Below are 24,818 nucleotides of genomic sequence, written 5' to 3'. Positions count from 1 at the left end.
GCCACTCCTCTTATATCACTGCTGTACTATTATATACTCCAGTCCTTACATCTATATATGTGACTGATATCAGCCGCTCCTCTTATATCACTGCTGTACTATTATACCCTCCAGTCCTTACATCTATATATGTGTGACTGATATCAGCCGCTCCTCTTATATCACTGCTGTACTATTATATCCTCCAGTCCTTACATCTATATATGTGACTGATATCAGCCGTTCCTCTTATATCACTGCTGTACTATTATATCCTCCAGTCCTTACATCTATATATGTGATTGATATCAGCCGCTCCTCTTATATCACTGCTGTACTATTATATCCTCTAGTCCTTACATCTATATATGTGACTGATATCAGCCGCTCCTCTTATATCACTGCTGTACTATTATATCCTCCAGTCCTTACATCTATATATGTGACTGATATCAGCCGCTCCTCTTATATCACTGCTGTACTATTATATCCTCCAGTCCTTACATCTATATATGTGACTGATATCAGCCACTCCTCTTATATCACTGCTGTACTATTATATCCTCCAGTCCTTACATCTATATATGTGACTGATATCAGCCGCTCCTCATATCACTGCTGTACTATTATATCCTCCAGTCCTTACATCTATATATGTGACTGATATCAGCCGCTCCTCTTATATCACTGCTGTACTATTATATCCTCCAGTCCTTACATCTATATATGTGACTGATATCAGCCGCTCCTCTTATATCACTGCTGTACTATTATATCCTCCAGTCCTTACATCTATATATGTCACTGATATCAGCCGCTCCTCTTATATCACTGCTGTACTATTATATCCTCCAGTCCTTACATCTATATATGTGACCGATATCAGCCGCTCCTCTTATATCACTGCTGTACTATTATATACTCCAGTCCTTACATCTATATATGTGACTGATATCAGCGGCTCCTCTTATATCACTGCTGTACTATTATATCCTCCAGTCCTTACATCTATATATGTGACTGATATCAGCCGCTCCTCTTATATCACTGCTGTACTATTATATCCTCCAGTCCTTACATCTATATATGTGACTGATATCAGCCACTCCTCTTATATCACTGCTGTACTATTATATCCTCCAGTCCTTACATCTATATATGTGACTGATATCAGCCGCTCCTCTTATATCACTGCTGTACTATTATATCCTCCAGTCCTTACATCTATATATGTGACTGATAGCAGCCGCTCCTCTTATATCACTGCTGTACTATTATATCCTCCAGTCCTTACATGTATATATGTGACTGATATCAGCCGCTCCTCTTATAACACTGCTGTACTATTATATCCTCCAGTCCTTACATCTATATATGTGACTGATATCAGCCGCTCCTCTTATATCACTGCTGTACTATTATATCCTCCAGTCCTTACATCTATATATGTGACTGATATCAGCCGCTCCTCTTATATCACTGCTGTACTATTATACCCTCCAGTCCTTACATCTATATATGTGATATCAGCCGCTCCTCTTATATCACTGCTGTACTATTATATCCTTCAGTCCTTACATCTATATATGTGACTGATATCAGCCGCTCCTCTTATATCACTGCTGTACTATTATATCCTCCAGTCCTTACATCTATATATGTGACTGATATCAGCCGCTCCTCTTATATCACTGCTGTACTATTATATCCTCCAGTCCTTACATCTATATATGTGACTGATATCAGCCGCTCCTCTGATAACACTGCTGTACTATTATATCCTCCAGTCCTTACATCTATATATGTGACTGATATCAGCCGCTCCTCTTATATCACTGCTGTACTATTACATCCTCCAGTCCTTACATCTATATATGTGACTGATATCAGCGGCTCCTCTTATATCACTGCTGTACTATTATATCCTCCAGTCCTTACATCTATATATGTGACTGATATCAGCCGCTCCTCTTATATCACTGCTGTACTATTATATCCTCCAGAGACATTACATCTATATGTGACTGATATCAGCCGCTCCTCTTATATCACTGCTGTACTATTATATCCTCCAGTCCTTACATCTATATATGTGACTGATATCAGCGGCTCCTCTTATATCACTGCTGTACTATTATATCCTCCAGTCCTTACATCTATATATGTGACTGATATCAGCGGCTCCTCTTATATCACTGCTGTACTATTATATCCTCCAGTCCTTACATCTATATATGTGACTGATATCAGCCGCTCCTCTTATATCACTGCTGTACTATTATATCCTCCAGTCCTTACATCTATATATGTCACTGATATCAGCCGCTCCTCTTATATCACTGCTGTACTATTATATCCTCCAGTCCTTACATCTATATATGTGACCGATATCAGCCGCTCCTCTTATATCACTGCTGTACTATTATATACTCCAGTCCTTACATCTATATATGTGACTGATATCAGCGGCTCCTCTTATATCACTGCTGTACTATTATATCCTCCAGTCCTTACATCTATATATGTGACTGATATCAGCCGCTCCTCTTATATCACTGCTGTACTATTATACCCTCCAGTCCTTACATCTATATATGTGATATCAGCCGCTCCTCTTATATCACTGCTGTACTATTATATCCTTCAGTCCTTACATCTATATATGTGACTGATATCAGCCGCTCCTCTTATATCACTGCTGTACTATTATATCCTCCAGTCCTTACATCTATATATGTGACTGATATCAGCCGCTCCTCTTATATCACTGCTGTACTATTATATCCTCCAGTCCTTAGATCTATATATGTGACTGATATCAGCCGCTCCTCTGATAACACTGCTGTACTATTATATCCTCCAGTCCTTACATCTATATATGTGACTGATATCAGCCGCTCCTCTTATATCACTGCTGTACTATTACATCCTCCAGTCCTTACATCTATATATGTGACTGATATCAGCGGCTCCTCTTATATCACTGCTGTACTATTATATCCTCCAGTCCTTACATCTATATATGTGACTGATATCAGCCGCTCCTCTTATATCACTGCTGTACTATTATATCCTCCAGAGACATTACATCTATATGTGACTGATATCAGCCGCTCCTCTTATATCACTGCTGTACTATTATATCCTCCAGTCCTTACATCTATATATGTGACTGATATCAGCGGCTCCTCTTATATCACTGCTGTACTATTATATCCTCCAGTCCTTACATCTATATATGTGACTGATATCAGCGGCTCCTCTTATATCACTGCTGTACTATTATATCCTCCAGTCCTTACATCTATATATGTGACTGATATCAGCCGCTCCTCTTATATCACTGCTGTACTATTATATCCTCCAGTCCTTACATCTATATATGTCACTGATATCAGCCGCTCCTCTTATATCACTGCTGTACTATTATATCCTCCAGTCCTTACATCTATATATGTGACCGATATCAGCCGCTCCTCTTATATCACTGCTGTACTATTATATACTCCAGTCCTTACATCTATATATGTGACTGATATCAGCGGCTCCTCTTATATCACTGCTGTACTATTATATCCTCCAGTCCTTACATCTATATATGTGACTGATATCAGCCGCTCCTCTTATATCACTGCTGTACTATTATATCCTCCAGACCTTACATCTATATATGTGACTGATATCAGCGGCTCCTCTTATATCACTGCTGTACTATTATATCCTCCAGTCCTTACATCTATATATGTGACTGATATCAGCGGCTCCTCTTATATCACTGCTGTACTATTATATCCTCCAGTCCTTACATCTATATATGTGACTGATATCAGCCGCTCCTCTTATATCACTGCTGTACTATTATATCCTCCAGACCTTACATCTATATATGTGACTGATATCAGCGGCTCCTCTTATATCACTGCTGTACTATTATATCCTCCAGTCCTTACATCTATATATGTGACTGATATCAGCGGCTCCTCTTATATCACTGCTGTACTATTATATCCTCCAGTCCTTACATCTATATATGTGACTGATATCAGCCGCTCCTCTTATATCACTGCTGTACTATTATATCCTCCAGTCCTTACATCTATATATGTGACTGATAGCAGCCGCTCCTCTTACATCACTGCTGTACTATTATATCCTCCAGTCCTTACATCTATATATGTGACTGATATCAGCCGCTCCTCTTATAACACTGCTGTACTATTATATCCTCCAGTCCTTACATCTATATATGTGACTGATATCAGCGGCTCCTCTTATATCACTGCTGTACTATTATATCCTCCAGTCCTTACATCTATATATGTGACTGATATCAGCTGCTCCTCTTATATCACTGCTGTACTATTATATCCTCCAGTCCTTACATCTATATATGTGATATCAGCCGCTCCTCTTATATCACTGCTGTACTATTATATCCTCCAGTCCTTACATCTATATATGTGACTGATATCAGCCGCTCCTCTTATATCACTGCTGTACTATTAGGGTATGTTCACACGGCGGGGGTCCGTAACGGCTGAAATTACGGGGATGTTTCAGCCTGTAAACATCCCCGTAAATTCAGCCGTACCGGCATGTGCAGGCGCTTGAACGCCGCGTCAATTACGGCCGTAATTAGCGCTGCTATTCATTGGAGTCAATGAATAGCGGCTCCAATTACGGCCAAAGAAGTGACAGGTCACTTCTTCTACGCGGGCGTCTATTTACGCGCCGTCATTTGACAGCGGCGCGTAAATATACGCCTCGTATGAACAGACAAACGTCTGCCCATTGCTTTCAATGGGCAGATGTTTGTCAGCGCTATTGAGGCGCTATTTTCGGGCGTAATTCGGGGCAAAAACGCCCGATTTACGTCCGTAAATAGGCCGTGTGAACATACCCTTATACCCTCCAGTCCTTACATCTATATATGTGACTGATATCAGCCGCTCTTCTTATAACACTGCTGTACTATTATATCCTCCAGTCCTTACATCTATATATGTGACTGATATCAGCCACTCCTCTTATATCACTGCTGTACTATTATATACTCCAGTCCTTACATCTATATATGTGACTGATATCAGCCGCTCCTCTTATATCACTGCTGTACTATTATACCCTCCAGTCCTTACATCTATATATGTGTGACTGATATCAGCCGCTCCTCTTATATCACTGCTGTACTATTATATCCTCCAGTCCTTACATCTATATATGTGACTGATATCAGCCGTTCCTCTTATATCACTGCTGTACTATTATATCCTCCAGTCCTTACATCTATATATGTGATTGATATCAGCCGCTCCTCTTATATCACTGCTGTACTATTATATCCTCTAGTCCTTACATCTATATATGTGACTGATATCAGCCGCTCCTCTTATATCACTGCTGTACTATTATATCCTCCAGTCCTTACATCTATATATGTGACTGATATCAGCCGCTCCTCTTATATCACTGCTGTACTATTATATCCTCCAGTCCTTACATCTATATATGTGACTGATATCAGCCGCTCCTCTTATATCACTGCTGTACTATTATACCCTCCAGTCCTTACATCTATATATGTGACTGATATCAGCTGCTCCTCTTATATCACTGCTGTACTATTATATCCTCCAGTCCTTACATCTATATATATGTGACTGATATCAGCCGCTCCTCTTATATCACTGCTGTACTATTATATCCTCCAGTCCTTACATCTATATATGTGACTGATATCAGCCGCTCCTCTTATATCACTGCTGTACTATTATATCCCCCAGTCCTTACATCTATATATGTGACTGATATCAGCCGCTCCTCTTATATCACTGCTGTACTATTATATCCTCCAGTCCGTACATCTATATATGTGACTGATATCTGCCGCTCCTCTTATATCACTGCTGTACTATTATATCCTCCAGTCCTTACATCTATATATGTGACTGATATCAGCCGCTCCTCTTATATCACTGCTGTACTATTATATCCTCCAGTCCTTACATCTATATATGTGACTGATATCAGCCGCTCCTCTAATATCACTGCTGTACTATTATATCCTCCAGTCCTTACATCTATATATGTGACTGATATCAGCCGCTCCTCCTATATCACTGCTGTACTATTATATCCTCCAATCCTTACATCTATATATGTGACTGATATCAGCCGCTCCTGTTATAACACTGCTGTACTATTATATCCTCCAGTCCTTACATCTATATATGTGACTGATATCAGCCGCTCCTCTTATATCACTGCTGTACTATTATATCCTCCAGTCCTTACATCTATATGTGTGACTGATATCAGCCGCTCCTCTTATATCACTGCTGTACTATTATACCCTCCAGTCCTTACATCTATATATGTGACTGATATCAGCCGCTCCTCTTATATCACTGCTGTACTATTATATCCTCCAGTCCTTACATCTATATATATGACTGATATCAGCCGCTCTTATATCACTGCTGTACTATTATATCCTCCAGTCCTTACATCTATATATATGTGACTGGTATCAGCCGCTCCTCTTATATCACTGCTGTACTATTATACCCTCCAGTCCTTACATCTATATATGTGACTGATATCAGACGCTCCTCTTATATCACTGCTGTACTATTATATCCTCCAGTCCTTACATCTATATATGTGACTGATATCAGCCACTCCTCTTATATCACTGCTGTACTATTATATACTCCAGTCCTTACATCTATATATGTGACTGATATCAGCCGCTCCTCTTATATCACTGCTGTACTATTATACCCTCCAGTCCTTACATCTATATATGTGTGACTGATATCAGCCGCTCCTCTTATATCACTGCTGTACTATTATATCCTCCAGTCCTTACATCTATATATGTGACTGATATCAGCCGTTCCTCTTATATCACTGCTGTACTATTATATCCTCCAGTCCTTACATCTATATATGTGATTGATATCAGCCGCTCCTCTTATATCACTGCTGTACTATTATATCCTCTAGTCCTTACATCTATATATGTGACTGATATCAGCCGCTCCTCTTATATCACTGCTGTACTATTATATCCTCCAGTCCTTACATCTATATATGTGACTGATATCAGCCGCTCCTCTTATATCACTGCTGTACTATTATATCCTCCAGTCCTTACATCTATATATGTGACTGATATCAGCCGCTCCTCTTATATCACTGCTGTACTATTATACCCTCCAGTCCATACATCTATATATGTGACTGATATCAGCTGCTCCTCTTATATCACTGCTGTACTATTATATCCTCCAGTCCTTACATCTATATATATGTGACTGATATCAGCCGCTCCTCTTATATCACTGCTGTACTATTATATCCTCCAGTCCTTACATCTATATATGTGACTGATATCAGCCGCTCCTCTTATATCACTGCTGTACTATTATATCCCCCAGTCCTTACATCTATATATGTGACTGATATCAGCCGCTCCTCTTATATCACTGCTGTACTATTATATCCTCCAGTCCGTACATCTATATATGTGACTGATATCTGCCGCTCCTCTTATATCACTGCTGTACTATTATATCCTCCAGTCCTTACATCTATATATGTGACTGATATCAGCCGCTCCTCTTATATCACTGCTGTACTATTATATCCTCCAGTCCTTACATCTATATATGTGACTGATATCAGCCGCTCCTCTAATATCACTGCTGTACTATTATATCCTCCAGTCCTTACATCTATATATGTGACTGATATCAGCCGCTCCTCCTATATCACTGCTGTACTATTATATCCTCCAATCCTTACATCTATATATGTGACTGATATCAGCCGCTCCTGTTATAACACTGCTGTACTATTATATCCTCCAGTCCTTACATCTATATATGTGACTGATATCAGCCGCTCCTCTTATATCACTGCTGTACTATTATATCCTCCAGTCCTTACATCTATATGTGTGACTGATATCAGCCGCTCCTCTTATATCACTGCTGTACTATTATACCCTCCAGTCCTTACATCTATATATGTGACTGATATCAGCCGCTCCTCTTATATCACTGCTGTACTATTATATCCTCCAGTCCTTACATCTATATATATGACTGATATCAGCCGCTCTTATATCACTGCTGTACTATTATATCCTCCAGTCCTTACATCTATATATATGTGACTGGTATCAGCCGCTCCTCTTATATCACTGCTGTACTATTATACCCTCCAGTCCTTACATCTATATATGTGACTGATATCAGACGCTCCTCTTATATCACTGCTGTACTATTATATCCTCCAGTCCTTACATCTATATATGTGACTGATATCAGCCGCTCCTCTTATATCACTGCTGTACTATTATATCCTCCAGTCCTTACATCTATATATGTGACTGATATCAGCCGCTCCTCTTATAACAGTGCTGTACTATTATATCCTCCAGTACTTACATCTATATATGTGACTGATATCAGCGGCTCCTCTTATATCACTGCTGTACTATTATATACTCCAGTCCTTACATCTATATATGTGACTGATATCAGCCGCTCCTCTTATATCACTGCTGTACTATTATATCCTCCAATCCTTACATCTATATATGTGACTGATATCAGCCGCTCCTCTTATATCACTGATGTACTATTATATCCTCCAGTCCTTACATCTATATATGTGACTGATATCAGCCGCTCCTCTTATATCACTGTTGTACTATTATATCCTCCAGTCCTTACATCTATATATGTGACTGATATCAGCCGCTCCTCTTATATCACTGCTGTACTATTATATCCTCCAGTCCTTACATCTATATATGTGACTGATATCAGCCGCTCATCTTATATCACTGCTGTGCTATTATACCCTCCAGTCCTTACATCTATATATGTGTGACTGATATCAGCCGCTCCTCTTATATCACTGCTGTACTATTATATCCTCCAGTCCTTACAGCTATATATGTGACTGATATCAGCCGTTCCTCTTATATCACTGCTGTACTATTATATCCTCCAGTCCTTACATCTATATATGTGATTGATATCAGCCGCTCCTCTTATATCACTGCTGTACTATTATATCCTCTAGTCCTTACATCTATATATGTGACTGATATCAGCCGCTCCTCTTATATCACTGCTGTACTATTATATCCTCCAGTCCTTACATCTATATATGTGACTGATATCAGCCGTTCCTCTTATATCACTGCTGTACTATTATATCCTCCAGTCCTTACAGCTATATATGTGACTGATATCAGCCGCTCCTCTTATATCACTGCTGTACTATTATATCCTCCAGTCCTTAATTCTATATATGTGACTGATATCAGCCGTTCCTCTTATATCACTGCTGTACTATTATATCCTCCAGTCCTTACATCTATATATGTGATTGATATCAGCCGCTCCTCTTATATCACTGCTGTACTATTATATCCTCTAGTCCTTACATCTATATATGTGACTGATATCAGCCGCTCCTCTTATATCACTGCTGTACTATTATATCCTCCAGTCCTTACATCTATATATCTGATATCAGCCGCTCCTCTTATATCACTGCTGTACTATTATATCCTCCAGTCCTTACATCTATATATGTGACTGATATCAGCCGCTCCTCTTATATCACTGCTGTACTATTATATCCTCCAGTCCTTACATCTATATATGTGACTGATATCAGCCGCTCCTCTTATATCACTGCTGTACTATTATACCCTCCAGTCCTTACATCTATATATGTGACTGATATCAGCCGCTCCTCTTATATCACTGCTGTACTATTATATCCTCCAGTCCTTACATCTATATATGTGACTGATATCAGCCGCTCCTCTTATCACTGCTGTACTATTATACCCTCCAGTCCTTACATCTATATATGTAACTGATATCAGCCGCTCCTCTTATAACACTGCTGTACTATTATATCCTCCAGTCCTTACATCTATATATGTGACTGATAGCAGCCGCTCCTCTTATATCACTGCTGTACTATTATACCCTCCAGTCCTTACATCTATATATGTGACTGATATCAGCCGCTCCTCTTATATCACTGCTGTACTATTATATCCTCCAGTCCTTACATCTATATATGTGACTGATATCAGCCGCTCCTCTTATATCACTGCTGTACTATTATATCCTCCAGTCCTTACATCTATATATGTGACTGATATCAGCCTCTCCTCTTATATCACTGCTGTACTATTATATCCTCCAGTCCTTACATCTATATATGTGACTGATATCAGCCGCTCCTCTTATAACACTGCTGTACTATTATATCCTCCAGTCCTTACATCTATATATGTGACTGATATCAGCCGCTCCTCTTATAACACTGCTGTACTATTATATCCTCCAGTCCTTACATCTATATATGTGACTGATATCAGCGGCTCCTCTTATATCACTGCTGTACTATTATACCCTCCAGTACTTACATCTATATATGTGACTGATATCTGCCGCTCCTCTTATATCACTGCTGTACTATTATATCCTCCTGTCCTTACATCTATATATGTGACTGATATCAGCCGCTCCTCTTATATCACTGCTGTACTATTATATCCTCCATTCCTTACATCTATATATGTGACTGATATCAGCCGCACCTCTTATATCACTGCTGTACTATTATATCCTCCAGTCCTTACATCTATATATGTGACTGATATCAGCCGCTCCTCTTATATCACTGCTGTACTATTATATCCTCCAGTCCTTACATCTATATATGTGACTGATATCTGCCGCTCCTCTTATATCACTGCTGTACTATTATATCCTCCAGTCCTTACATCTATATGTGACTGATATCATCCGCTCCTCTTATATCACTGCTGTACTATTATATCCTCCAGTCCTTACATCTATATAAGTGACTGATATCAGCCACTCCTCTTATATCACTGCTGTACTATTATACCCTCCAGTCCTTACATCTATATATGTGACTGATATCAGCCGCTCCTCTTATATCACTGCTGTACTATTATATCCTCCAGTCCTTACATCTATATATGTGACTGATATCAGCCGCTCCTCTTATATCACTGCTGTACTATTATATCCTCCAGTCCTTATATCTATATATGTGACTGATATCAGCCGCTCCTCTGATAACACTGCTGTACTATTATATCCTCCAGTCCTTACAGCTATATATGTGACTGATATCAGCCGCTCCTCCTTATATCACTGCTGTACTATTATATCCTCCAGTCCTTACATCTATATGTGATGGATATCAGCCGCTCCTCTTATATCACTGCTGTACTATTATATCCTCCAGTCCTTACATCTATATATGTGACTGATATCAGCCGCTCCTCTTATAACACTGCTGTACTATTATATCCTCCAATCCTTACATCTATATATGTGACTGATATCAGCCGCTCCTCTTATATCACTGCTGTACTATTATATCCCCCAGTCCTATCATCTATATATGTGACTGATATCAGCCTCTCCTCTTATATCACTGCTGTACTATTATATCCTCCAGTCCTTACATCTATATATGTGACTGATATCAGCCGCTCCTCTTATAACACTGCTGTACTATTATATCCTCCAGTCCTTACATCTATATATGTGACTGATATCAGCCGCTCCTCTTATAACACTGCTGTACTATTATATCCTCCAGTCCTTACATCTATATATGTGACTGATATCAGCGGCTCCTCTTATATCACTGCTGTACTATTATACCCTCCAGTACTTACATCTATATATGTGACTGATATCTGCCGCTCCTCTTATATCACTGCTGTACTATTATATCCTCCTGTCCTTACATCTATATATGTGACTGATATCAGCCGCTCCTCTTATATCACTGCTGTACTATTATATCCTCCATTCCTTACATCTATATATGTGACTGATATCAGCCGCACCTCTTATATCACTGCTGTACTATTATATCCTCCAGTCCTTACATCTATATATGTGACTGATATCAGCCGCTCCTCTTATATCACTGCTGTACTATTATATCCTCCAGTCCTTACATCTATATATGTGACTGATATCTGCCGCTCCTCTTATATCACTGCTGTACTATTATATCCTCCAGTCCTTACATCTATATGTGACTGATATCATCCGCTCCTCTTATATCACTGCTGTACTATTATATCCTCCAGTCCTTACATCTATATAAGTGACTGATATCAGCCACTCCTCTTATATCACTGCTGTACTATTATACCCTCCAGTCCTTACATCTATATATGTGACTGATATCAGCCGCTCCTCTTATATCACTGCTGTACTATTATATCCTCCAGTCCTTACATCTATATATGTGACTGATATCAGCCGCTCCTCTTATATCACTGCTGTACTATTATATCCTCCAGTCCTTATATCTATATATGTGACTGATATCAGCCGCTCCTCTGATAACACTGCTGTACTATTATATCCTCCAGTCCTTACAGCTATATATGTGACTGATATCAGCCGCTCCTCCTTATATCACTGCTGTACTATTATATCCTCCAGTCCTTACATCTATATGTGATGGATATCAGCCGCTCCTCTTATATCACTGCTGTACTATTATATCCTCCAGTCCTTACATCTATATATGTGACTGATATCAGCCGCTCCTCTTATAACACTGCTGTACTATTATATCCTCCAATCCTTACATCTATATATGTGACTGATATCAGCCGCTCCTCTTATATCACTGCTGTACTATTATATCCCCCAGTCCTATCATCTATATATGTGACTGATATCAGCCGCTCCTCCTATATCACTGCTGTACTATTATATCCTCCAGTCCTTACATCTATATATGTGACTGATATCAGCCGCTCCTCTTATAACACTGCTGTACTATTATACCCTCCAGTCCTTACATCTATATATGTGACTGATATCAGCCGCTCCTCTTATATCACTGCTGTACTATTATATCCTCCAATCCTTACATCTATATATGTTACTGATATCAGCCGCTCCTCTTATATCACTGCTGTACTATTATATCCCCCAGTCCTATCATCTATATATGTGACTGATATCAGCCGCTCCTCCTATATCACTGCTGTACTATTATACCCTCCAGTCCTTACATCTATATATGTGACTGATATCAGCCGCTCCTCTTATATCACTGCTGTACTATTATATCCTCCAGTCCTTACATCTATATGTGACTGATATCAGCCGCTCCTCTTATATCACTGCTGTACTATTATATGCTGCAGTCCTTACATCTATATATGTGACTGATATCAGCCGCTCCTCTTATATCACTGCTGTACTATTATATCCTCCAGTCCTTACATCTATATATGTGACTGTTATCAGCGGCTCCTCTTATATCACTGCTGTGCTATTATATCCTCCAGTCCTTACATCTATATATGTTACTGATATCAGCCGCTCCTCTTATATCACTGCTGTACTATTATATCCCCCAGTCCTATCATCTATATATGTGACTGATATCAGCCGCTCCTCTTATATCACTGCTGTACTATTATATCCTCCAGTCCTTACATCTATATATGTGACTGATATCAGCCGCTCCTCTTATATCACTGCTGTACTATTATATCCTCCAGTCCTTACATCTATATATGTGACTGATATCAGCCGCTCCTCTTATATCACTGCTGTACTATTATATCCTCCAGTCCTTACATCTATATATGTGACTGATATCAGCCGCTCCTCTTATATCACTGCTGTACTATTATATCCTCCAGTCCTTACATCTATATATGTGACTGATATCAGCGGCTCCTCTTATATCACTGCTGTACTATTATATGCTGCAGTCCTTACATCTATATATGTGACTGATATCAGCCGCTCCTCTTATATCACTGCTGTACTATTATATCCTCCAGTCCTTACATCTATATATATGACTGATAGCAGCCGCTCCTCTTATATCACTGCTGTACTATTATATCCTCCAGTCCTTACATCTATATATGTGACTGATATCAGCCGCTCCTCTTATATCACTGCTGTACTATTATATCCTCCAGTCCTTACATCTATATATGTGTGACTGATATCAGCCGCTCCTCTTATAACACTCCAGCAGTATTATAAATTCTTGACTGGGAGAGTTAGTGGATCTCTTATTTGGATTTTTCAATTAGCTTGCTGCTAAAATCATCAGAATCACTAAACAGGACTGAAATCTCCTCCTTTAAATGGATCATGTATGAAGCAGTGGATCCCTAATCCCTGCAGCATTGATCATATATGAAACAGTGGACCCCGGATCCTTGCAGCATTGATCAAATATGAAGCACTAGATCCCAGGTCCCTGCAGCATTGATCATATATGAAGCACTAGATCCCAGGTCCCTGCAGCATTGATCAAATATGAAGCACTAGATCCCAGGTCCCTGCAGCATTGATCATATATGAAGCACTAGATCCCGGATCCCTGCAGCACTGATCATATATGAAACACTAGATCCCAGGTCCCTGCAGCGTTGATCATATATGAAGCACTAGATCCTAGGTCCCTGCAGCATTGATCATATATGAAACAGTGGATCCCAGATCCCTGCAGGATTGATCAAATATGAAGCACTAGATCCCAGGTCCCTGGAGCATTGATCATATATGAAGCACTAGATCCCGGATCCCTGCAGCACTGATCATATATGAAACACTAGATCCCAGGTCCCTGCAGCATTGATCATATATGAAGCACTAGATCCCAGGTCCCTGCAGCATTGATCATATATGAAGCACTAGATCCCAGGTCCCTGCAGCATTGATCATATATGAAGCACTAGATCCCAGGTCCCTGCAGCATTGATCATATATGAAGCACTAGATCCCAGGTCCCTGCAGCATTGATCAAATATGAATCAGTGGATCACAGATCCATGCAGCATTGATCATACATGAAGCACTGGATCCCGGGTCCGTGCAGCACATAACATATATGAATCAGTGGATCCCGGGTACAAGCAGAATTAATCATATATGAAAGAGTGGATCCCGAGTCTGTGCAGCATGGATCATATATAACGCAGTGGATCCCAGGGGCTGTATAATACAACATATATGTTATGTATATGGTACCTTGGCATATAGAGTGTTCGGTGGGCATGGCCAGGATGGGGAATGTCTGGTTGGCTTCTGATATTCGGGGTGGTGCCGGTCCCTCGGGTGGGGTGGGGTCCACATAGGGATGATCTCTCTCGGGAGGGTCTTGGTCGCACAGCACAGTCACATCGTTGCTCTGTCGTTCACACAACCTGTTGTCAATACAAAGTAACGTTACAGCACCTAAAATACTATTATAAGACCTGTACCCACTCAACGCCCCCCAAAGAACAGACTGGGGGCGCCCTAAAGTCAGCACTGAGGAAAGGAAGTCCTACAGATTACTGGTGGTGTCCTGGAAAACAGATCCAAGTAGATCACATGGAACTACGGACATTAATGTAAAACCTGCTGACTGTATGATGGCGTTGTATGACATGTGCAGATCACATTGTACATCACCAGATTGGAAGACCAAATTGTACGCTGCTGTCCTATCCTGTACACTAATGATCCACAACGAGCGGGACTACCAGGACAGAAACGTACTCTGCGGGGTGCTGAAGGTCCGTGTGCTCGGGACGTCCGGGGTCATTCTCTGCCAGCAGCGTTCTGGCTTCATCCTGTTTATACAAAACATAATAAAATATATTCAGCACATTCTAGAAACTGCAGGTCGCTATTATTATAACCAGTGGGCGGGGGTGTACAGGGACTAGGAGGGTCCCATAGCAAAAAAATAGTAAAAAAGAGTCCCTCCTCGCTGGTATCCCTTATCACCCACCACCCATTCTATAATGTGGTGATCTAATGCTTCCATCCCATATTATTACCTTGTTTTCTAATATATCTTATACTCTAGTCACATCCAAAGCTGCTTTCAAAAAAATATTTTGCTGGTTGCCACTTGGAATCTGTCAGCAGTGTGCTGACAGACACACCCCTAACAGCTTGCCTGTGCAAAATGGTGCATTGTGGGAGATGTTACTATTTTTAACATTGGTCTACTTTTCAGTGCCAGGTACAATCACTGCATTTACCACGCCAGCAGGGCAAGCACCCTATAGCCCCCAAGTCAGAGGAGGCGGTAGCAGCAGGGATATGTAAGGATTTGCAGCAGGAGAGCTACCAGGGAAAAAAAAGCAGAGTTGTGAATGCAGCTCTGGATGTTACTGGAGTAAAAAACACAATGTAAGCCGTTGTTCACCTTGTGCAGAGTCTCGGAGCTGTAATCTCTTTGCTTGCCCCCAGGATATGCCAGTTTAGCAGGAGGGCAGTTGCCATTCACCAGAGACCCGTTAGAATAAGGAATGGTGCTGATGGCCGGCGCCCCACGGAGCGGCACCATGGTGTACTGGCAGGAGGACGAGGGGTTAAGGACTCCTGTACTGGGAAAGGTCACGTCTGTAGTTTGCTCTGCAAAAACAAAAAGGTGGTGAAAACTATTAGGAAATGTAGAGGACGTCACTGAGACCCCATCACAAGCTCCAGAACCTTCGTACGATGCTCTAGAACAGCCAATGTTCTAGAACAATGAACACCATAAACACATCAATACTATCAGCACCATAAACACCATCAGCACCATAAACACCATCAGCACCATAAACACCATCAGCACCATCAATACCATCAGCACCATCAGCACCATCAATACCATCAATACCATCAGCACCATAAACACCATCAACACCATCAGCACCATAAACACCATCAACACCATCAGCACCATCAGCACCATAAACACCATCAGCACCATAAACACCATCAACACCATCAGCACCATCAATACCATCAGCACCATAAACACCATCAACACCATCAATACCATAAACACCATCAACACCATCAACACCATCAGCACCATCAGCACCATAAACACCATCAACACCATCAGCACCATCAATACCATCAGCACCATAAACACCATCAACACCATCAGCACCATAAACACCATCAGCACCATAAACACCATCAGCACCATCAACACCATCAATACCATCAGCACCATAAACACCATCAGCACCATCAACACCATCAGCACCATAAACACCATCAGCACCATCAACACCATCAGCACCATCAACACCATCAACACCATCAGCACCATAAACACCATCAACACCTTCAACACCATCAACACCTTCAATACTATCAACACCATCAACACCTTCAACAGCATCAACACCATGAATACCATCAACACCATGAATACCATCAACACCATCAATACCATCAACACCATCAGCACCATCAGCACCATCAACACCATCAACACCATGAATACCATGAATACCATCAACACCTTCAACACCATCAGCACCATCAACACCCTCAACACCATCAACACCATCAATACCTTCAACACTATCAATACCTTCAACACCATCAACACCTTCAGCACCATCAATACCATCAACACCTTCAACACCATCAGCACCATCAACACCTTCAGCACCTTCAACACCATCAACACCATCAACACCTTCAACACCTTCAACACCATCAACACCTTCAACACCATCAACACCTTCAACACCATCAGCACCATCAACACCTTCAACACCATCAGCACCATCCACACCATCCACACCATCAGCACCATCAACACCATCAACACCATCAACACCATCAACACCAACAATACCATCAACATCAATACCATCCACACCATCAACACCTTCAACACCATCAACACCTTCAACACCTTCAACACCATCGACACCATCGATACGATCAACACCATCAATACCATCAATACCATAAACACCATCAACACCTTCAATACCATCAACATCATCAATACCAGTCGTGACAACAAAATTCACTTTTTGGAAGTAACCCCTTGGATACTTACTCTGCTTGGATAGCGCCCTCCACAGGCAGATGGGGGTGAAAGCAACGATCAGGAGAACAATGGAGCCCAGAACCACACCGACTATCAGATACGGCAAGTCACTGGATCTCGCCATTGTGGCCGTTCCCAGAGCCCCGTTTCTGTTGGGTGGCGGTTGCGGCGATGGCACAGCAGGCGGGGGTTGGCGACCTGGTTGAGTAGAAGATTTCCGTGCTGCAGAGAAAGAGAACCAGCAAATGATGACAACGACCACAATGAGGTACCCCGGCATCCTAATTAGGATGCACCCCGTCATCTCGAGTCGGGGGATGCATAAAAAACCCCACTGGTCAATCACTAGAAATCAGTTGCTCATAGAGATAGTGAGAGCCACGTTATCTGCCTACCAGTAGGATATAGTCATGGCAATGAGGCACGAGGCACATGGTACCTCACTGTTATACAATGGGCACCCATTTATCTCCATGTACAATAGGCCATAATTACCTTTGGTTTCGCAGATCATGACGTTACTGAACTCGCTCTCTCCTCCCTTGTTATAACACTGCATCTTGATATCATAGGAGGTTTCGGGCTGAAGATCGGTAATTGAATGCCAGTAACGGTCACCTGGATGGAAGGGAAGACAATAGAGATCTAACTCTACAGATAGATATCAGAGTGGTCTATAAATCTACAGTGTCTGGAGGAAACATCTCCTCCTTCAATAAAACCACAGGAGCAACAGAACAGCGCCCCTAGTGGAGAAAATATTGCTGACATGACTGTATTCTACACAGAGATTGATCCTTCTAGAGTCATATTATTCCCTAAGGGTAGAAGAGGAGATGATTACTGACCTTCCACCATGTCTTTCTTGTAATCGCTGTCATTGTCGCTGTCCGTGGGGCGATAGTAGATGTAGAAGCCGTGGATGGGAGTGTTATTGTTACTCGCTGGGATGTACTGTGGGAAGAAGGTATTATAAATAAACCCTCGTCATAGTGTATGGGAAGGACATACTTAAAGAAGTTGTACAGGATTAGTAAAACACGACTACTTTCTTCCAGAAACAGCGCCACACCTGTCCACAGGTTGTGTGTGGTATTGCACTGAAGGGTAGGACACATCTTACCATCCATTTCAGCATAATGGTGGTCTCGTTGACGGCTTCAGTAAAGGTGATGTAGGGTCCTGTGACCGGCCGCTCGTAGTTGCGGTTGCTGTATCCGGATACCATGTAGGGTCTGGAGGCGGCGCTGGGTTGACTTTCTCCTAAGATGTTCAGGGCTCTAACTCGGAATCTGTAGGAGGTTCCTATGAAGGGAATATAATAAAGACATTAGGTGTCTAGCATCTCCGCCATGTAGTAATCCTAGGCATGAAATCACCGGCTGGTAACCCAGAAATATACTCTTTGTAGCATCTATGATGGTGGACAATTCAATACAATCCTCAAACGAAGAAGACGAGTTTAGTCCAACATGGAGGAGGTTGACCAGGATATGGTCTTAGTAGTATGTTTCTTAGTATTAAGCAGTTGATTTGTATATTGGGTGAAGGTCACCTCTAAGCCTTGAAGACCATCCCAGAAAGTTATCTTCTACATGGACATGAATGGTATTTGAGCGCTTGGTTGTGTATAATCTTTACCTTTCTCAAGCTCGGCTATCTCCACGGAAAGTCGGGATGGTGGGATGTCACTTGTGGCCAGAATCCAGTCTCCGGGCTGCTTCAGCTTCTTGAACTCTACACGGAACGACTGGATGGGGAATCCACCGTTACCTCTTGGAATCCACGTCACAAACACGGATGTCTCTGAAGCCATGGAGATGGTGGGTCGGTCCGGAGCCTCTGGAGCTGTAAGCAGGACAGAGATTACCACAATATTTCCGACAAGTTCCCTTTCGACCCAGACTCATCGTCATTTACCAATTTACTTACGAGATAGCCGGTTGTTGTCAGACTGGATGCTGCTCACGGTGCTCGTTCCAGGATCGTCCTTCTGGATTTGAATCTCTTTGCTGGCGATGATTTCAGGTTTTGGACGGCGTCCTACCAAGCAGACGAAACAGAATGATTACCAAAGGTCCAAGGTAGACTAAAAACTGGCTTAAACCCAACAAAAACAGGAAAGTAACCTGTCCGGAAGGTCATCATGGCCGTCTGTCCTTCCCCGGCGCAGTTATAGGTCGCCATCTCTACTTCATATAAGCTGCCAGGGTCCAGTTTGGCGAGTATTAGGCGATGCTGAGCACCCGGAACACGTGACACAGTCCAATCATCTGTAGCATTCACCACCTGCTGAAAAGTAGGGCAAAGTCAGATGGGCGTCTTGGAGAATAAAATAGCCAAGAGAAGACATGGAAGAGATACTTGGAGAAGAGGGAACATATAAGTGATACTTGAAGAGCATCAATGTTTGATTGGTGGGGGTTAGTCCGATCAGCAGAATGATCAAGTGAACGGCGCACAGCTGCACTACCAGACTTAGCCACATGGGTATGGACATACCTGTGCCAGGTACCTCAGCCCTTTTGTTTTACTAATAGAGGTCCCTGGGGTGGGATCCCCACCAAACTTATATGGGCAATGCTAAGGACTAGTTGTTCCACATAACCAGTACACTCTTAAGTTAAAAAAAATTGATAAATCTGTTTAGCACCAGCCTGGCAAAGTAGCAAATTGAGTGGATAAATTCACCCACGTCTCGTTATCAGCAGGACATTCGTAATACCTTGCGGTGTTTGACTGTATAGAACAGAATGGGAACTCCACCATTATGTCGGGGTTTCCAAGTCAGTTCGTAGTAATCAGTCTTAGAGGTCCGAGGAGAGCTGAGTATTATTGGAGCCTCAGGCTGTAGGACGTTGGTCTTGTCGGGTGGACATGGGACAGGTAACCCTGGGGTGGGAGGTCTTGGTTTCAACTGAGCCTTTAAGAGCAGCTGTTTGTCTTCTGGGATAGGAGGCCCAGTTGGAGGAAGAGCGTCCATCTCCGATGCCACATTTGGAAAAACTCCTGGTATGAATATAAAACATGGCAAGGAGGTCACGACACATAAAGAACCTTCACCCATCTGTCAAATTTTTGGAAAAAATATCCTATTTATAAGAACACCTATACAGTAGGTCCATGCTCCTCACCTGTCCTTGTGGTCATTAGGAAAGTCAACGCCTGTGCACTTCCAACCTCGTTCTCGGCCACACACTGGTAGATGCCGTCATCCTCGGGCCCCACGGTGTTCACCCGTAGGATTCTCCTGGAAATCTTGTGTCTTGAACTGGGTAGAAGGGGCACCGCATTCCTCAACCAAACCACAGAGGGCTGGGGATTGCCCCTAACATCGCATGTGAACTTTGCACTTTGACCCCATGTGATGATCTGCTGGGAGCTTTCCATGTTGACTTCTGGTGGTTCTATAGTGAGGACAAAAGTATTGACATATTTCTGGTGTACAATCATTGGTAGGTGAGCTCCACCGATCGTCCAACGTCTAGAAAACATGCAAGAAACTCACCAAAAACTTGTACGTTATAGAAGATAAAGGCCGATCCTGTCTCCCCAATTCCGTTGGTGGCTGTACAGGTGTACGTCCCAGAATCCTCCTCACTTGTGGCCTCTATCAGAAGGTTGGTGAGCAAGAATCGTGTTTTATTGTGATCACCAACATCGGCCCCATCTTTGACCCAGGAGACTTTGGGAGGTGGCATGCCACTCGCCACACACTCTAGAATGAGGCTCTGTCCTTTGGTGACAATGATGGTCTGTGCCACCGGTGGGTAGATGATACGGGCGGCCTCTGACGTGGAACCTATTGAGATAAAATAATACATTGATTAGACACAGAAGAGAATGGACATTCAAAATCCCGTCACTTCACTTAGGTTGGCAAAAGTTGGGCTGTGAACTTCCTCGTTGGACTCACGATGCCATTCACTTACGTCGAACACGAAGTCGATCACTGGAAACCGATGTCTTCACTTCCTGAGTCACTGGGTTATAGGCCGCACACTTATATGTTCCCTCATCTTCCTGAGTAGCGTTCACTATTTGTAGGTTTCCAGAGGGCATGATGAGGTAATTATCTGCGGACACGTGGAAGGAACAAGTCAGCGATCATCAGTATCCAAGCCATCTATACGGGTGGCCTATTACATGAAGTAGATGGTACGAAGGTAACCTGTCACCAGTGGCTTCTATTAGATTATGGCATTAGTCCAACTTCCTATCAAAGCTAAACTAGTGGAAAGAATTGTCCCCACTGTAATGCCACCAAAAGCACCAATAGAGAGGCTGGAAAATGTAAGCCCCACCCACTAGGAGCCCTCTTATTCATTTATTAGCGTCGAGATGAGTCCCATGACACACTGCCCTTCAGTCCTGCGTCTAGGGAGTCATACTGGCTTGACTCAGTTTATCTGGGCCACTCATTGGCATTTGTGCCCATACGATTGCCAGTTCTGATTGGACGCCATGCATCATCGTCATAGGATGAGAGCCTGTGGGACATGGCTTCGCATTGAATGATAACATTATACTCAATCAGTTCCCTGATCAGATGTGCACGGTGCCCTAATGATGCCCTGTTATATCTTCCCACGCTTCCTGTAAGGATTTTTGCCCCTCCCCCGGTTGGCGTCAGTCTGAAGTGACAGCAGGTAAGGATGGCATTGTCTGCGCCAGCCCCGAGGATTATTATTTTTTATTTGACACCAGTTACGTGACAAGACCTGACATCCAGAGACCCGATACCACCAGTCCATGCCCTTCCCAATCCCAGTACAGACTGTTAACCTCTTCCGCCTGTGTCTGCCCACGTGTAGGGAATACACTACACAGGACTATGGGCAGCTCATTACTCACCCGGACAATTATACTGATATTACAGGTGACCCCAGAGAGGGGGGAGGGGGAGATGAAGCTTTTCCATAGGAGGTTCCGTTCTCCCCTCTTAGAGATGTGTATATAGATATATCTGGTATTTTTAGGGTTAAGGGTGAGTGCGGGGGATTTGACAGGTTACCCTCTCAGGTGCTGCGGGCGGAGCAGAACACGCTGGAGCCTCAGGCGTCTCTTCTGTATTTTGACTTTCCAAATCAGTGAGGATTGTCAGGCCGGCAGCGCGTGCAGCTCTGGACATGTTCACGGTGGATGAGGTGTGTCCTGCGCTCCCGGCCCCGCACCAGCCCAACCGGCTAGATACACGAGATCAGCAGACCGTATCACACATGGGAGGCTTAGATACACCAGACCAACCGCCACCCAAGCCAAGTGCACAAGACTTTAAGACCGTATCACACAAGAGGCTTAGATACACCAGCTCAGCAGATAGTCTTGCACATGAGACGCTTAGATACACCAGCTCAACACCCAGTATCACACGAGAGGCTTAGATACAACAGCTCATTGATCAGTATCCCACATGATAATTAGATACACCAGCTCAGTAGACCGTATCACACGAGAGGCTTAGATACACCGACACAGCAGACAGTCTTGCACATGAGACACTTAGATACACCAGCTCAACGCCCAGTATCACACGAGAGGCTTAGATACACCAGCTCAATGATCAGTATCCCACATGATAGTTAGATACACCAGCTCAGTAGACAGTATCACACGAGAGGCTTAGACACACCAGCTCAATGAACAGTATCGCACATGATAGGATTAGATACAGCAGCTGAGCAGACAGTATCACACATGATAGGCTTAGATACAAGTATCACACATGAAAGGTTTAGATACATGGCTCAAAAGACAATAATCCCACATGAGAGAGTTAGATACACTAGCTCAGGAGAAAGTATCATTACACGAGGGGCTTAGATACACCTTATGTCTTACAATGCCGCCTCCTTGTGATAAACTTGTGACATGACATCAGACGTCTATAGATTTCAGCAATAGGTCAGATTCCTTCCTCACCTCTGGACGTCTCCAGCCATTCCTGCTTCACGCTGTATCGCACTTGCGCCTTGGGGTGACTCTCCGGCAAGTTACAGGCGATGACGGCCGTGTTTCCTTCATCTACCTCAATGACGTGCTGGGTGTCAAACTTAAAATCCTGCAGATCTGTGAAAAAAGAGGGAAGAAGAATGAGAACGCAGCCTGGAAATGCCCATGTGATGCCGTCATTACCTCCTGCGGTAATCACTGGGTGCATAACCGTGATTCTTATCAAACCCTAGAAGATCGATCTGAGAAAACAGATTCACTCAAGTCCATGGCGACATGGCAGCGCAATGACTTGTATATGAAACGATGAATACCAATTCCTATTAGGACGTGGTCACATGTAAAATAATCTCGCTCCCTCTCTCCTGCACTGCCTGTGTGTCAGTCTTTACTGCCGTTACGGAATTATATTCAAGCCGGAGGAACATTGGTATTACATGGATATGAATGGAACACATTATATAAAATCTCTGTGGCCTCCGTGAAGGATCATAGTAAAAGACTTGGCAAACAAGCGGTTAAACTGCCGGGTGGGGCGAGGAGGGCCTCTGTTTCTGCAGAATGGAAAAATCGGGGTAAGATGGATCTGGTTTCTGGCCCGGCCTGCATACTCGTACATTTGAGAAATCCATTAGGAACTGTTTTTGTAGCAATCTCCCGGCGCACATTCCAAGCTCTGGGCCTATCAGCCGGCACCCATCAATCACAGGCCTGTTCTCCACCGCTCCTATACACATCTCAGACACTCCGCTTTTTTTCTGTCATCATTGGCCGGGTCCCCAATTTAACAGTCTCCCCTTCCAGTCACATCCCCCCCTCCCTAGACCTGGCAGCTGAGACTTTCTTTCTTTCTCTTCCTGTGCCTGGATGGAAAGCAGGCATGAAGTAAGGCCAAGGGGCTCGAAAGAGGCCAACACCAAGTTCCCGGCCAACATACGGTCCTTACATCCCTAGTGGAGTCT

The 24,818-nt window shown here is 42.6% G+C and overlaps 1 protein-coding gene across 5 annotated transcripts in view; it reads right to left on the bottom strand.

Moving 5' to 3' along the window:
- The window catches only part of BOC (BOC cell adhesion associated, oncogene regulated), a 77,427-nt gene that overhangs the window by 8,438 nt on the left and 44,171 nt on the right, over positions 1-24,818 (bottom strand). For 3 of the 5 annotated variants that reach the window (XM_075848339.1, XM_075848337.1, XM_075848338.1), the window contains exons 4-18: positions 23,827-23,973; positions 21,837-21,980; positions 21,413-21,706; positions 21,039-21,311; positions 20,630-20,913; positions 20,034-20,196; positions 19,837-19,947; positions 19,546-19,752; positions 19,028-19,209; positions 18,753-18,858; positions 18,400-18,522; positions 17,914-18,126; positions 16,264-16,472; positions 15,606-15,679; positions 15,093-15,268 (exon numbers count right to left, since the gene is read on the bottom strand). In XM_075848339.1, coding sequence (XP_075704454.1) covers positions 15,093-15,268; positions 15,606-15,679; positions 16,264-16,472; positions 17,914-18,126; positions 18,400-18,522; positions 18,753-18,858; positions 19,028-19,209; positions 19,546-19,752; positions 19,837-19,947; positions 20,034-20,196; positions 20,630-20,913; positions 21,039-21,311; positions 21,413-21,706; positions 21,837-21,980; positions 23,827-23,973 — 2,706 coding nt within the window. The remainder of the gene's footprint in view (positions 1-15,092; positions 15,269-15,605; positions 15,680-16,263; positions 16,473-17,913; positions 18,127-18,399; positions 18,523-18,752; positions 18,859-19,027; positions 19,210-19,545; positions 19,753-19,836; positions 19,948-20,033; positions 20,197-20,629; positions 20,914-21,038; positions 21,312-21,412; positions 21,707-21,836; positions 21,981-23,826; positions 23,974-24,818) is intronic. The other 2 variants (XM_075848341.1, XM_075848340.1) reach the window with 2 other exon arrangements.

The sequence above is a fragment of the Rhinoderma darwinii genome, unplaced genomic scaffold, assembly GCF_050947455.1.
Source record: "Rhinoderma darwinii isolate aRhiDar2 unplaced genomic scaffold, aRhiDar2.hap1 Scaffold_38, whole genome shotgun sequence".
Lineage (NCBI taxonomy): Eukaryota > Metazoa > Chordata > Amphibia > Anura > Rhinodermatidae > Rhinoderma > Rhinoderma darwinii.
The sequence above is the reverse complement of the archived record's forward strand: the minus strand, read 5'-3'. Positions and strand labels throughout refer to the sequence as shown.